The 16,591-nt window shown below is 28.7% G+C and overlaps 1 protein-coding gene across 1 annotated transcript in view; it reads right to left on the bottom strand.

Moving 5' to 3' along the window:
- Positions 1 to 224: 224 nt before the first annotated feature.
- The window catches only part of LOC145842414 (uncharacterized), a 29,661-nt gene continuing 13,294 nt past the window's right edge, over positions 225 to 16,591 (bottom strand). Inside the window, exons 5-14 of the mRNA XM_082949852.1 lie at positions 7,523 to 7,653; positions 6,610 to 6,689; positions 6,193 to 6,235; positions 4,925 to 5,061; positions 4,305 to 4,455; positions 3,522 to 3,674; positions 3,093 to 3,260; positions 2,662 to 2,793; positions 1,681 to 1,795; positions 225 to 791 (exon numbers count right to left, since the gene is read on the bottom strand). Coding sequence (XP_082805978.1) covers positions 742 to 791; positions 1,681 to 1,795; positions 2,662 to 2,793; positions 3,093 to 3,260; positions 3,522 to 3,674; positions 4,305 to 4,455; positions 4,925 to 5,061; positions 6,193 to 6,235; positions 6,610 to 6,689; positions 7,523 to 7,653 — 1,160 coding nt within the window. The 3' untranslated portion in view covers positions 225 to 741. The remainder of the gene's footprint in view (positions 792 to 1,680; positions 1,796 to 2,661; positions 2,794 to 3,092; positions 3,261 to 3,521; positions 3,675 to 4,304; positions 4,456 to 4,924; positions 5,062 to 6,192; positions 6,236 to 6,609; positions 6,690 to 7,522; positions 7,654 to 16,591) is intronic.

The raw sequence follows: 16,591 nt of genomic DNA, 5'->3' as shown, positions 1-16,591 counted from the left end.
TGGGAAACCCTGCTTTAGGCAAATGTTTTATATAAACAGATATCATCCATTAGTTCTAGTCTTTTATAAAATAATTATAAAGTTTTGTTTCATTATAATCAATTAAAATATATATTAAAACACTTTTTTTGCTATAGTAGATAAAGTATTCATTAAAAAATAATTTACCTGTACAACACATCTCTTTAAAAATTAAATAAAACTTGAAATATAAATTAGTGAAAGTTTATTAATTGAAAAAAGGAGAAAGATAGTAAAAAGGACTAAAATAAACAAAGTAATAATATATACGCGTTCAACAGCCCTATATAGAGAAAAAATATATATAAAACGAAAAATATTTATTTCCGCAAATCAAAGTTAGTTTGGTATTAAATATTTTTCTAAGGGCTTGAAAAGTGAAACGTAAACTTTTAATTACAATTAATTTAGTGAAAGTTATTAGTAATATAAAAGCGTAAACTGCCGTTAAAATTATAAAGTGTCAGAAAAAAAAACACAATTTTAAGATAAAAAACTCAATTAGTGTCAAAAATAAAATATCTTTTTCTTATACACCATTTGAACGATTTATTAATATAAAATTTAGAGGACGAAGTCATAATAAAAACCAAAGTAAAAAATGTATTTCTAGTTAACAACGTTTTTATTTGATAGGTTTTCTGTCGCGATATTTTCGGCAATTCAAAACTCACTGTTTTCAAATAACATACTAAATTAATTAATTTTATTTATTTTTATTTAATCATCCCATTCAGAGTCATCTGATTCGTTTGAACTGTCGTCAGAATCTGAAAAGAGTAACCAATTTTAATATCTTATCTGTGTTTTTTTAGCTGAAAATCCATAACAAGAAACAAATTTTGAATGCAAGTCCGATAGAAAGAAATGTGATCAATACAGTACAAAATAGTTGTAGTTATAGTTTTAAATTATAAAAGACCTGGTGCATGGTTTGAAGTGAAAAAACATGAATAATGTAAGAAATAAAAAAAACTAAATTTTAAATCTCTATAAAAATACTGTGACGAACAGCTTTCTGACTTAAGTGATATTTTAATAACTATTATCATTGTTTTTTGGATTTTATATACTTTTTCAAGCTAGTCAACAGTTTGTTAACTTACAAATTTTGAGGTAACCAGATTAAAAAAAATTGGTAATTATCGTTTTCTATTTTTGTTCAGATTTATAAAAAAAATATCAAAAGAAAATGCGAACTTTTGAAAGATTACGTCATTTAGCAATTTACAAGCAATTTTTTGGTGAATATATAAATTGAAAAAAACGCCTAAAACTACATTTCAATTTAAAAAAAGGTATACAATTATTATAACTTTAATAATATTTTCAAACAAGTGAACAAACTAGCATGAACAAATAAAAATTAGTAAATACTATTTATATAAATATATTACCATATCAGAAAAAATAATTCAATTTTAGTAAAACTTTTATGAAACGTATATTATGTTATTTTCAAAGTCGAATTTTATCAATAACTTATATATAAAACATTAATTATGAATAGAAACAAACTGACATGGTTACCAAAACTTTTATAAGCATATAACAAATAAACTTACCAGCATGAATAGTTTTATTTCTGGATTCAAGAGCTTTTGTAATTATAATACTAATATACTTGAAATAAAAATAATAATTTTTAATAAATCTTACCAGCATGAATAGTTTTGTTTCTGGATTCAAGAGCAGCTTTCAATGCATCAGCAATTCCACCACCTCCTCCAGATGATTGCGATTCTACTTCGCTGTCAATAACACGTTCCGATACCTGTTGATAAAATAAATATTATATACAAGTAAATAAATAATGATGATTGCGATTCTACTTCGCTATATTTTACTCTTTCTGATACCTGTGATATTAATTTATTATTAAAAACACTTGATAGTGGTGTATGTTTATATATTTTCTATCTGATACCTGTGTTTAAATTATAAAAAAATGAAAACTGCGCTGTCAATTACTCATTTCGATATTTGTTAATATAAATTAACACAATTAATGTTATACCCAAAAATAAATTTTTGTGTCTTAGAGCTTTACAATCAAGTGTTTATATAGTTGTACACACAAAAAAAACAACTCGCAGTTAAATGAGCAGTAACTTATCTTAAAAGTTACTTGTCAGATTAAATCTAGAAGTTTTTAAAGGGTTATATGCTATATATAAAAGGTTACTTATATTTTGTAAAGGATATTTTGTATTTTGTTAATAGACATAAAAGATATAGAATAGATAAGGATTAAAGTTAGAGAAACGTTGTAAACTTTACTCAGAGTGTAAAAATAATTAGATACACTATTTTTCCAGGATACGTGTAACTTTAAATCTACCACATAAAGGGTTAAGGCTAAGTATTGGGCATATAAAGATTAAGGGCAAAAATTAAATAGCCTCTAGCAACCATAAAAGGATTGGGTTGATATAAGAGTTATCTGTTCAATAATGTTGGTTACAATTCGGTATAAGTCTCTATTCAGTTTAAACTACGCTATTGTACAAAAACTCACAAGTAATCAAGTCATAAACAAACAACTACTAACTGGCTAAAGTCCATTATTAACCCTATTTGCTCCAACAAATACAATAACGAAAGACACAGATATATATGCTTAAAAGAAATACAACTTACTGGTTTAAGTCCGTTGTTGCCAAGCTGAATTCCCCTGATTTGTTCCAACATAGCGCTTCTACCGTCTCCGCTACCAGCACTAGATGGCGCCTTATCAGCCAACTTCCTCTCTCCCGCGCTTTTCAATCCCTTCTGTGGTGACGTCATAATGTAAATATATTACAATTTAAACATTTAAAATGAGGACAAGTAAAGAAGATTCCTTACAAAGTTGCAAGAAAGAACTAAAAACAGAAGCAAAAAACTAATTAATTGCAAGTCAGTTTATGACCTATAAAGTTATCTTAAAACGTAATAAATATATTTACAATATTTTAAAATAAATTAGAAAAAAGTCACCGACATAAAAGATAATACTAAATATGCATTTCTGAAGCACTTAATTTAACTAAAATTAAAGTTATTTATCCACGTATATTCAAACAACTCACTCCTTGCCTGATCTGGCTCAACAGATCGTTCCTTCCAGACTGAGCTGGCGGTAAGCTAGGTTTGATGTTGGCAGCTGGGGGCGGTGGGGGAATTCCCTGTTGTACTGCAGGCGGAGGGGGAATTCCAACTGGTGCGGGAGGTGGTGGGGGAATTCCTTGCATTGAAACCTGTAAATTTATTTAATAACAACTAGTTTTTGAAACATGGTTGATTCCGTAACTAATTGTAAACTTTGACAAACTGTCTAATAAGTTGGAAGGAGATAAACATAAGCTTCACGTAAAAAACCAATACAAAAAAATATACTTACACAATATTTATTTTACTTTAATTAAAAAATAAACATTTATAAAACCGGTAGTTGATCTTACAACGATTAAAACATATACTTTTTTACTTGATACACTAAATGATAATTATCAACAAACCGGAGGAGGAGCTGGTACTCCTCTGTTGTTTTGAGCGTGTTGGGGAATTCCCCTGTTCTGCCTGGTTTGATTGTGATTGACCCGTTGCGGCGGTGGGGGCGGGGGATTTCTGTTGGTGGGCGGGCGGCGATTGGGTGGCGGCGGCGGTGGACCCTGGATAAAGTTAATTGATTGGTTACTATAGTGATGAACTGAACATGTGTGTGATGAGTAAATAGAGAAATTAGTTGCCTGATAGTAATATATTTTATTTTCAAAAAAATTGTGAAATAAAATATATATCTACTTAAGACTATTTAATTTGAGAACTTTTTATTGTTCGATTTAAAGCAAACCACAATATACTGACAGCAGTGAACACTGCCTAATAACAGAGTTAACGTGACTGATTTTTCGAAAATACAAGATTGGTAAATTGGTTTTTACACCAACGTCTTCATGAGTCTAGCATGAAGTTTTAAATATTATAACTACTTTATTTAAATATATTTCACTCATGGCAGCAATCAGAAAATTCTAAATTTATAGTTAAAAAATCACAAAAATTAAAAACTGTACTTTTTTTTGTCATACCAATGTCAGTTTTCAACATTGTACATATATAGTTATAACTTATGGAGTATATATTAAAAAATGAAATATATTTACAAATAAAACTACCAAAACTGAAAATATACTTAAAATTACAGCCATCGTAAAAACTAGAGAAAAATTTACTTTGTATATATATACATATATGTATACTTGCGTATTTTAATTTTACGTATATATATAAAAACAAACCCCGCTGTTTCTCTGCGGAGGCGGCGGCGCGTTTCTTCCGTCGCTCCTGGGCGGTGGCGGTGGAGGGGCGTGGCCTCGTTGCTGGGAAATCCCCGTGTTTTGCGCGGGAACGGGAGGTGGCGCCCTCCTCGACATTCGAATTTCCTGATCCCTGTAGAAATAATTTTGTTTTAGGGGATTTTTGGTCAAATTTCTAGTGAGGGGTGTTTTGTTTTCGCACTTGTAACTAAACGAATATGATTTAATTATTTCAAAATTTTTTGTATTTACAATCATTTTTATAACAAATTTTTTTCATAATTTACAGAACAACTGTTTCAAAAATATTGTGGTAAAATGTTGATACAGTAAAAAATTTTATACAAACTCAAATAATTTCAAGAGTTATTCAATTTAACTTATAAAAAAAATGTTTTCAAAACTAATAACCTATAAGAGTAAAATACTTTTAATACCGCATCAAAAAATTCAAACTTTTTAATAACATATATGTTTGAGTCATATAAATTTTTTAGTAAAATATCAAAATAATATCAAACTTTTTAACTGCGTCAAGTCCTCCTCATATATGTATTGAGTCATATACAATTCTTTAACAAAATATTAAAACAATATAAAACTTTTTAACTGCGTCAAGTCCTCCTTGTTTTTGAATGAAGTCATAAACGAAATCTTTAGTGCTCGGATCTTGCATCTGTTTTTCAGTGACTCCAGCCGATGCTAGCAAGTCCTTGACTGCTCCGTCCACCTTTGCCAACTGTTAGGGAGAGTTTGTTTATTAGAAAAATAAGTCTTTCTTTTTAATATTTTGTTCAAAGTATTAATTTTTTCCAGGTTTTTAGCCTTAATTGTCAAATTCCAGGTTTTTTGGCAACCCTGTTCATTTATAAGTAAAACGTTTTCTGTTACTTATAAAATTTTTGTTAAACTTTGCATTTGTTTGGGTTTTAAAACGTAATTTTAAATTATTAAGTCACATACTGACTAATAATTCAGATGGAAGTACGATACAAGAAAAGGAGTAGAAAAAATAAAATAAAATAAAAGATTTACTGAGATTACATTAAAAAAAATAACAATAATTTCTGTTTACTATATTACTGTTTTAAAATGTGAGTTAGTGTTTCACCTGCACTGTTAGTAGGTAAAAATTGTTTACAAGCTAGAAAGTACTAAAACAATGTACTATACAATGTATGACTTTTATATTTATAAGCCGTTGAAAAGGTATAAAAATGAGCATATTGAAGCATTGCTAGTAATAAAAAAAGGAAATACATGAATTCATTTTTTAAAGGTTTGAAGGGGTGGCCATTTAGATTTACTTAAACTATTTTGATTCACTTTTTTGAAATTTTAAATGATAATGTCTACGAGACATCATAGTAATCTCTTCTAAGTTAAAAAGAAGTGCTTCAACTAAAAGAAATAAAAAATAATCTAAACATTTCAGCATCATATGCATGCTACACCGATTATTACGTCATAAAAGCTGTGGAAACCAGCTGCCTAACATCATGAGGATTATACTGAATAAGCTGCGCTTTTATTAATAAATTCAATTTTAAATAGCTTTGACAGTTTGTGACCAAATAAAAATAACTTTGACCGATGCTGACCGTTAGGAGTTTTTACGAGAAAGAAGTTGAAAAATTTTATTTAAATATTTTGAAACTTTAAGAATTAATAAGTTTTTTAATAAAAAAAAATTAAACTAAACACACTAATTCTACCAATAAAGACTGTTTCATTAAACGACGGCTAACAGCTTTACCTTTGAAATTACCGCCACCAGGTTTTTAAAATATGTGAAAAAATAATTACTACTGAAAAAACTAAACTTAAAGACTTTTAAATTTATTTTAATAATAATAAAAACAAAACTCACATCAAATCCTTGTTCCGGGTCAAACCCAACGTGATGAATGTGTCTTTAAAAAAAAATATTTAATATAAAAATCTTCTTTTGTTCAATCATAATTGCAATACATGATTTAAGTTGGTTTTGATTAAAATTTAACCATTTGAAAAGCTTACCAAATGTTAAAAAAATTAATATAATAATTCTTTTGTTACTCGCATACAGTAACTTTTTATTTTGGAAGTATTAAAGAATCAAAATAATTAAGTTTATTAAATGATTCAAAAAACTTTTATAAAATTATAGTTACAGTTTTTACTACACTTAGCATACTAAATTTTCAACACAGGTTTTAAATTAAATAAAATTTAATTGCAAACTCCTAAACGTACTACAATATTTTATAAAAAAAAACTAGTCTTAATAATAAAAAATATAACAAACTTGAAAGAAGAAGGCATACTAATGTCACTTTTGCTGATCCCTTTATTTTTCTTCTTTTTCTTTTTGTCTTTTTTGCTCGGCTGAAATTTCATTTTTTTATCATTAATTTAAAATTCTATGCTGGAAATTGTTTAAAAATCTAGCAAAAAAAAAATTCTGTGTAAAACTAATTCATGCTAAAAACTTTAAACAACTTTTGTGATTAAGTAACATTAACATTATTAAATTTATTTTTTTGCGTACTCTTCTCATTTTCAAATATATATTTTAATAGACTAATTAATCACACTTTAGCAATAACTTTATTTTCTTGGCGTGAGACTAGTTGTCACAATGCATTTATTAGTGCCCAGAAACACAAGAAATTTTATATAACGTAAATGCATGATATTAATTAACGAATAATTATAAGAAATGCTAATATAGTTTCAAATGAATGACTTCAATATTTTTATATAACTGAAGAGAACCTAAAAATTTTTTAATTAAAAAAAGTAACCAGCGATTACAACGAAGTTTATTAACTTTTATTCTTTACATGCGGAAAAATTAAAATATCTTTAGTACTTTTTGAAATGTATAATAAAATAATAAAAGCAAACCTTAAAATTGGCCGCAACGAGGTTGTTAATTTAATTATTTTTTTACATATTCAAAACCTTGTATATAATTTTTTTAATAAATAATTTTATACTAAAATCAAACTTTAACATTAGTCACAGTGAGATTTTTATAAATGTACAGACACTTAAAATAATAAAATAAAACAACAAAATATGTTATTGAATGTAAACTACTTAACTTTTGAATTGTAAGTTAGCTTATTAATTTTAATTTTTTCACGTAGAAAAACTAAGATATCAATAGTTATTTTTCAGGTATAATTTTTCAGGTATAGGAAACAAAACCAAACCTTGACATCGGTTACGGTGAGGTTGTTGCCGGTGGGTACTGTAGGCATGGGAGGCCTGTTGTGCATCGAGGGTACCGGTGGGGCCGGTTGGTGCTGCTTCTTCTGGTGCCCAGCTTGCTGGTTGCTGTGATCTGTTTCGTGTGAGGGGATTTTGTTAAAATAGTGTTTTTAGTTTTAATCACAATTTCAATGATTTTATGGATAATTATGATTCTATTGAGCTTTTTAAATCAAAGGAAAATGAGCAAAATCATTAAGGTTGATTTTATTATGTTTTATAAAAAATTTTACTTTGGTACTGGTTTTTATTACAAAGTTTAAATACAAATCACTCATTTTTTAAAAGTGATAAACTTGATTGATTAATTTCATTTAGCACATATTCAGAATAAGGTTGCAAAAAACAGATCAGAACATTGTATAAATTTTTAGTTATGTATAAAGCCTTTTTTTAAATATCTAGCTAAAAATAGTTACGTCATAAAGAGTTAAATGAACAAACATTTTTAAAGGTTTAAATACCTCAAAAACTATTTAAAAATGAGTGTTTAAACTTTATTATTGTGTTTTATACAATTATCTTTATGAGGTTTCGGTTTTTAAGAGGTGATATTTGTTTGACTTACTTATACACTAGTTTAGGTTTATCTTTATTTTCTCAATAGTATTTCATATAAACCACATTTGAAGTATAAAACTTGTGTTAAGTATTTTAAAAATCAATAAAAATTACAGGCACACTTGAAAGCATGTGAGAAGGATTAAATTTTACGAGCGTGAGTTTTGATGACAAAACAAACAAATATAAGGAACTACAACTAAGTTATATTTTTGTTGGCTAGAAAACAAACCTTAATCAAATATATAAGTTTAATATGTTAGTATTTTCTATTTATGTAAGAATACTTTAAAAATACAATGCCAAATTAGATAGACCCAATAAAAATGTAAAATACTAGTTTTAATTTCAGTAATACTAACTATTTTTGTTTACATAGGTCTGGTGATCTACATTAAATTATAATTTTTTATTGTGGCAGCTGTTCAATAATTGTCAAAATTCATAATATTTATAAAGGTTATTTTAATAACTTAGTATAAAATAAACAAAAAAAAGGTTTGTTATACAAAACCGCACTTTAAAGAACTAAAAAATACATCACACATTTAATTTTACCTTTCAAACCATTCGTGGGAACATCCACACAAAAATTACTATCAAACTTCATAAACTTGCAAAATTCCGAATTAATTTTATTTTTGCAAGTGAGCTTGTCAACAATCAGCTCCTTCTCAGCCCTGCTGAACCTCTTATCATCCATCAACGGCACAGAAATCCTGCATTCAGTATTCACACTGTTCGACAATTTCAATTTGCTCATAGACCTGAAGAGTCTGGACTTCCAGCTTGATCTCTTGTCCTTGATTGGTTGAAAATCTTTCGTCGCGCACGAGTGGATGTTGCCAATAGAGTGGGCGAATGTGGCGTTTTTCTTCAAGTTTATTTTCTTGCCCTCGTACTTGCCTAAACTGGCAAACTTTTTCGAATTGGGGGAAAAACCTGAGATGATATTATTTGTGTTTTTGGATTTTTTCTTTGAGTTTTTGCCCTTAGAGTTCTTGCTGCTTTTAGACTTCAGCCTGTTGTGATCTTTGAACGCCTTCTTGATTTTTTTGATGTTTGCGTCTATTTCATTTTCCAGTTTGTCGGGCATCTGAGAAACTTTATTTTGCGGTTCCTTAGATTCTGAGTAGAACTTGTCATAATCAACGTAATCTTCCTCATCGTTGTTTAAATTTAAATACGAATCTGCAGTTATATTAATATCGTTTGTTGGTTTAAAGTTAAGATGGTTGTTTTGCTTTCTAATATTCGGAAGAAATCCAGCAGATTTTGAAGTTTTAATTTCACGTTTCGGTTGGCTTTCTTTTACAAAATACCGTTCTTTCTCAGCAGTTTTCACTGTACTCATTCCCAATCCATTTACAACTTGCTCAATATCTTTAGGCGGGTCCGGAAACACGAAAAGACCGTTCGACTGCTTCCTGGTCAAGTAATGGGGCGGGGTGGGCAGTTGCAGCATATCAAGCGGATCCACCCTCCTCCTGGAATTTCTCCTTGAGTTTGTTCTGTTACCATCAGGTTTTTCAAACAAGTCGGCGCTCAATGAAGACTTTCTCGAAGCACCTTTCCTCACAGTGGGAAACAAGAAAGCTCTCCCGTTTTTGTTTCTCGCCCTGATCCTGGTCGAAGTCCTCAGGTTGGTTTTGAAAACTTTCTGCTCTTCATCATTATCATCTTTATTTTCTTCTACATCATTGGGCGAGGACACTATAAATTTGTTCCCGTCCTCAGTAGACAACTGACTGCCCCTTCTTCCCTCGTTTTTCCAAACGACCTCATCGTAATCGACGTTGTCAGCATCTACGAAATCAAAAGAGCTTATCTCGTCGTTTTTATCGTCTGATATGAACGAGTCGATGTCGGTCACCTCGTCGGTTTCAAAAGCGGGGGTTTTTCTCAGCGTCTGGTTCCGCCTGAACGATTTTCGCAGCGTGCACCAGTTGTTCTTTGACAAGCTGCGGTAGTCCAACGCCAGCGAGTTTTCGTAAATCGGCTCGAAGGTCGACTCCTTCAGCATGCTGTGGTGCTTTTTCATAGAGTTGTTGTGGTTGGCGAACCTTTTCCTGGGTACATTCTCCAGCATGGGGCTTTTTTGGCCGGTATTACCCAGATCAAACATGCTGTTCCTTACAAAATAATCCTCTTCCTTTTTACCATTTTTAGGCAGGTTCTTGTACTTTTCCTGACTCTTCTGGTACGTCAGCAACGCCAACTGGTACCTGTCTGCTTGTGTGACGTTCTCCCCGGCCTTAAACCTGATCAGACCTTGCGAGTCCAATGTCAGTGATTTCTTGCCCGATATGTCCAAAACAGTGCCACTGCTCATCGATCGGGGCCGGTTGTTGTTCACGTTCGTGTTGATGGTTGTTATGTTGTCGGATAACAATCTTCTTTTCACTTTTGGTTTAGGGGAAGTTTCTGGTTTGTCAATTTGTATTTGTGAGTCGTTTGTGTTTTCAATCAATGGTAGTTGGTTGTTTTGAGATTTTATACTTTCTGGCTTTTCATCGTCAGCATTTGTAGTATTATTTGTTGCTATGATTGGTAAGTTGTCACTACTTCTAATTTTTGAGTCAAGTTGATCAATTTCTACACATTCAAATGCTAATTTATCCTCCGATTTCGACTGGTTTATTTTTCCACTTAGTGGTGAATTGTTGCTTTTCTTTAAGTTTATCAACAACTGTGAGTGGTGTCTGGCTTTCATGGGAGAAACATTCCTATTGGATATCCACAGCGCGTTGGGTGACACCAGAGCTGATTTTCTTTTTGGGGAGTTTTTCGGAGTAATTTGGTATTTCAGCATCGCGGGTCGTTTCAGCATGGGGAAACTATTGTCGTGAAGGCCGTCCTCAATGTCAGATAGACTGTAATCTGAACCCAATTCCGATCGGGAGCCTAAAACAGATCTGGAACCAAAATTAGATCTTGAAATTGAATTAGATCTGGAGCCTAAGTTGGACTTAGAACCAAAATTACAGCTAAATTCTGATTTTGAGCCTGGATCAAATCTGGAACCTAACTCCAACTTTGAGTCTAGTTCAGATATCGAACCCAGATTAGACCTGGAGCCTAAACTGGACCTTGAAACTGAATTAGATCTGGAACCCAGGCTCGGTCTGGAAATCGGTTTAGACTTGGAACCCAAATTGGATTTGACATTTATTTCTGATCTTATTTCGGAGCATGCTGACTTGGCATCTGAACTTTTACTTTCTTGCTGGTGTTGTTGAGAGTTGTAGAAAGTCAAATGTGATGCCACGGTAGCCATTACAATAAACAGTTCAGAAATACTAAAATTCCTATTATAACCATTAGTATGTTATTGGAATTTTAGGTTATAATTTTTTCAATACTTTAAATGATCGTGTACTTTAGATATATTCAAAATTTAACTTTATTATTGATAAAAAGTAGTCGAACTATTTCATGTTATGCATGCTAGGATCATGAAATCAGTTTATTCTTAATATTTATATTGTATTTAGTTTATTCATTTAGGCAAAAGATTTTAAACACCACAAACTATTTTTTTTTTGATCTAGATGAAAATGTTAAACTTTCAATTGTCTAAATAAGGTTTAAATTGATTAAACCTCTTTTTTTTGAAACTTTTTACAAGGTTTTTGTGGTGGCTTAATTACCCTTTATGCCACTCTACTTTTGATAAATTTAAATTTTACATTAAATATTTTTTCAATTGGTAACATGATGTTATTTGATATACAAATACGTGTTATTTATTGTTGCAAGTATTAAATAATCTTTATTTTATTAACATGGCAAATTTAATTATTACTTTTTAAGAATTTTTATATCTAATTAACTTGGAAAACATACTAATTTTATTCAATCTTAAGTTATACGATCAGCAATAATGTAATTATTTAAACGGTTAGAAACTAGAGTTCTTAACAATTGTTAAAGCATTTTTTTTTTTTAAACAAAAGAAAATAATAAAATCTTTCAACCCATTGTTACAAAAGTTTTGATCGTTGCATTGTGTAATTTCACAAAACGTTTAAGATTGAATGCAAATAATCAACTTCATTCTTTAAAAATCAATGCAACTTTTAATCTAATAAATAAAACATTGACTTTCATTCTTTATATTTATGAATAATTAATTTGTTTCAGATGAAGTCCATTATAAACCTCAAATTTTTCAAATAAAGATCCATATAAAAAAATCTTAACTAACCAAACTAGCTCAAACTCAAATTGGCAGAGCTAAGTGACAAATAAAGTGATAATAAATAATTAATCTGTTACGAAACTGTCCGTAACGATTTAAAGTGTGTGTTTAGAAAGTCAAAACAAATAAACAAACATCTGAAATTAAAATTACTCAAACCTAATAAAAACACTTTTCACTTATACAAAACTAAACACTTTAGATTTAAATCTTGCTCAAAGTTTTTGTTTAAAAACTTTGATAAACACAAATAAGTTAATCATTTCAGAAAACTTCTTAACTAAATCTGGAATACAAACTACTTCCACAGTACAACTTCCAGACTAATATACTTTTCATTTATAGCGGTGTATCTTTGAGAAGGGATTGAAATAAATAATAAATGAACTGCGACTGCTAACCAAATGCTACATTTACATTAGTGCATGTACAAGATGTTTAAGACACTAATATGGCTTAAATCAAGTTAAGTTTGGAAAAATTGTAATTTGGTTGCAAATTAATTTCATATTTGCCTTTTTTTTCCTGCTTAGTAAAAACAATTTAAAATATTTTCATGTTATAATATTAGCATTTACATTTGTATATACAAGAAGTTTATTTATGACAGTAATATGGCTCAAATTAAGTCAAGTTTGGAAAAAACTTAATATTACTCGCAACTTATTTCTGACAAAACATTTCTTTTTCTTTAAACATTTTAAAATATTTTTATACTAGAATATTAGCATTTACACTCGTAAACACAAGATTTTTATTTACGTCCCGACATTAAGATGGCTTAACTCAGTAGAGCTTGAAAAATATGTATTTTAGTTGCAGCTTGGTTTTATTTTTGCATTTTTGCTTTTATACTTAGATTTATTTGGTGCTTAGTAGCTTAGGATAAAACAACATCTTTATGCTTTAGCCTTGGTATTTAACTTGTTTAAATATTTATTTACAAAGCTGGACATTAATAGGGCTGAACTCTGAAATTATTTTACTTATATTGCAGCTTATTCTAACTAAATTAATAAATACTATTTTGTTTTTTATGGTTAATTAATGTTTTTTATTTGTTTCAAAATTTAATTAAGATGGAAAGCAAAACTAAACGATTTATTTAGCTAAAAACTGCAAACAATCAATTACAATTCAAAAAATTAAACTTAAAACACTGACTATCTTTCTTCAATCATTTTTCATTGCTTTAATTTCACATTAAAAATGTTTATCTTTTAATTACAATAATATTTCAATAATACAACTCATTTTTCAAACTAAATTGAAATAATAACTACTTGAACAAATACAAATCTAGTAGCTTTGAACTCAAATATTTTAAAATTCTTTTCCAGTCAACTCAAAATTTTATGAATCAACTTGATCAGTTTATTGCTTTAAAACTTCTCATTAAAAATAATTTTTATCTAATCGCAATATAATTCATTTACAAACCACACTGCAATATCAATTGTTTGAAAAAAACTTGCATCTGATCTTTCAATCTAAAAAAATTCAAGATACTTTTTCAGTGAGCTCTAAAATTTATGAATCGACTTATTAAAAAAAAATTTCCAAAAATCGCGTGGGCGAGACTTGAAAAATACATAACAAAAAAAAATACAACAAATGTTCTGAGTTGTCAAAAATCCTCAGCAGCTTCTCTCTAAAGACCAAAAACTGTTTTGATATGGCTTGCAATATATTTGTATAAAAACAATAAAAAATGAATAAACTTCGCTTGGCAGATAAACGTTTTTGATCTTGTGTCTTGTGATTTGCTTTTAAAGTGCCAAAAATATTTTTTCAAATAAACTAGCAACCAAAACATAAAAACTGAACTTTGAAAAAAAATCAATGTAAATGATTCTCACAATTGGTTACAAACAAAATAAAAAATTTTAAACAAAAAAGCAAATTTAACTTCCGTCCCATTAACTTCAAATGAAACTAAAATGCGTTTAAAACAAACAACTTTCTTACAAATGTGGTCAGAAACCAATTTTAAATTATCATGAGAAACTAAATGCAATTTTCAAATAAGCTAAATAGGTGATTTTTATCGAATAGAACTTTCTTCTCAATAAAAACCAACAAGGTAACTCAGGAAATCATCAAAATTCGATTGGTAATAGAAATAACCAGAGCGACCTTTTTATTGTACAAGAGTGTTGGTGCCTTTGAAAAATTTAATGAAAAAAAAAACAGCTTGAGCCTTTTATGAATTTCAAACTTGAAATTTTTTTAGTTAGAAAACACACACTTTTGGAATAAGTATCTAATTGGATGTAATACTCGAAACTTCTGTCATGTTCTATTAATCTTAAAATGTGTTCACTACAGTTGGCATTACAGTAACAAAACAATACTTTTATTACTTACGTTTAATTCATCGTTTAACTTAAAAAGTGATCTAAATGTTTTAAAAAGCTGTAACTCTTTTAATGTTTTGTAGTCAAAATTTATTTTAATCAACAACTAATTACGTTCAACATTTAAAATTCCTATTTTGTTTGTACACATTATGTTGCAACAACTTAAATTATTTTTACCAATTTTAAAGAGGATGCAACTAACAAAAGCTAACAAGTTTTTTTTCAGGCGATAACTCAAATTGTTTTTAATTAATCACAAGTAAATTGCTACTGACAGTAGCAACTAATTGAGAGGAAAGCTGAGTTTGTATTCACGTTTCATTGTAAGGTTTAAAACACAAGTGCTTTAAATTTTGACTGATTTGAATTCTGAAACAGGCATTTTTAATTGACTGTTTGAAAATATTTACAAAATAAGGACAATCCAATGACTGAATTCCAAGTTAATTGTAACAACTTACAACAAGACAAAAAATCTATCAAGTAATCACGCTTGTTGTGGAAAGTTTACAAAACTACTGAGTTTTTGTTGAGGACACGTGAAATACTTTAACAGACAATAACTTGTGAAAGATTAAGTTTTAAATACCTATTTGAAAACACTTGTTTTAAAAATAAGTAGAATACAATAACTTTAATTTTAAGCATACAATTGGTAGTTTAGAATGTTTTTTTTTGTGTAAACAAGCATAAACGAATTGAAAACTTCAAAAAAACAACTGAATTTTATCTTGTAAACAACAAAAGAGCATTTTGAATCTTACTAAGTAAACAAATGGTGTTTCCACTTTCATCTACAGAAATATTAAGACAAGTTTGTTTTGATAATAGAAAGTATCTTGTATGTTTTCATAACACTCATTATTGTTTGTTCAGCTTTTGAAAGTATATATTTGTTTGCCCTTTTTTAAAAACAACTGTTGCAAATACACTTCAATTTTAAGTATAATTTGTAACTAAAGTAGTTAAGTTGAAATTAATTCACACTAAAAGTATATATAACTATTTATATATTTGGTAATAAAAGTGTTCAATAGGCTAAAATCAGCTTAATAAAATCAAAAAGATTTTATAAAATATAGTTCTTTGTGTATCTATTGTATGGTTACCAAAATCCAAACAGTGCAACAGTTTTATTAAAACAATGATTGATCAGTATTATATAAGCAGAGATGTTAAGTGGTCTAGCGAGCTATTAAAACAACATTTCAAATAAAACACAACAGTTTGACAAAAATACACGGATTAAAAGCATTATAGACACGAATAGTATCAAATTAACAAAATTATTAAATTATCAAATTAATTAAAAAATTAGCGCTATTTATTCATTTCACGTTATACTAACCATTAAAATTCAGATAAGCATTTAAACACTTCACACAAGGCTAGTTGTCTGGTATTTAATTTTGTAATTTTTTAAGATACATTTCTAGATGTGGTTCAGCTAAATCAAATAGTTTTGTTACCATATCTCACTAAGCAGCTTACAATAATTTAAATAAACTACATAAACGTATATACTTTTTAAATTATGTTTTTAAAGTTGATGTCTATTATAATTTAATTTTTCACGTTTTCTTGACACCAGATATGTTTTTAAATATCTCAATTCAATTAGTGGCTTTAAGATATTTTAACTTGCTAAATCAAAGTTGTTTTTTTAATGTTTACTATTTTTGTAATTTATCAGTGTTGAATGCACAGTGAGTTTGCTTAAAAAAATGAAAAAAATTTGAATCAACATTTTTTTTAAACTTAAAAATTGTTATTTGTGGAAAATATCAAAAAAATACATTGTTTTTAAATTTATACTACTTATACACTTGTTGAATTGTTTATTTGACAAAAGCTATACAAAAGTCATAATTTGAAATGCTGTTTAACTT

The sequence above is a fragment of the Thalia democratica genome, chromosome 8 (genome assembly GCF_965202585.1).
Source record: "Thalia democratica chromosome 8, ktThaDemo2.hap1.1, whole genome shotgun sequence".
In the NCBI taxonomy this organism is placed as follows: Eukaryota; Metazoa; Chordata; class Thaliacea; order Salpida; family Salpidae; genus Thalia; species Thalia democratica.
The sequence above is the reverse complement of the archived record's forward strand: the minus strand, read 5'-3'. Positions and strand labels throughout refer to the sequence as shown.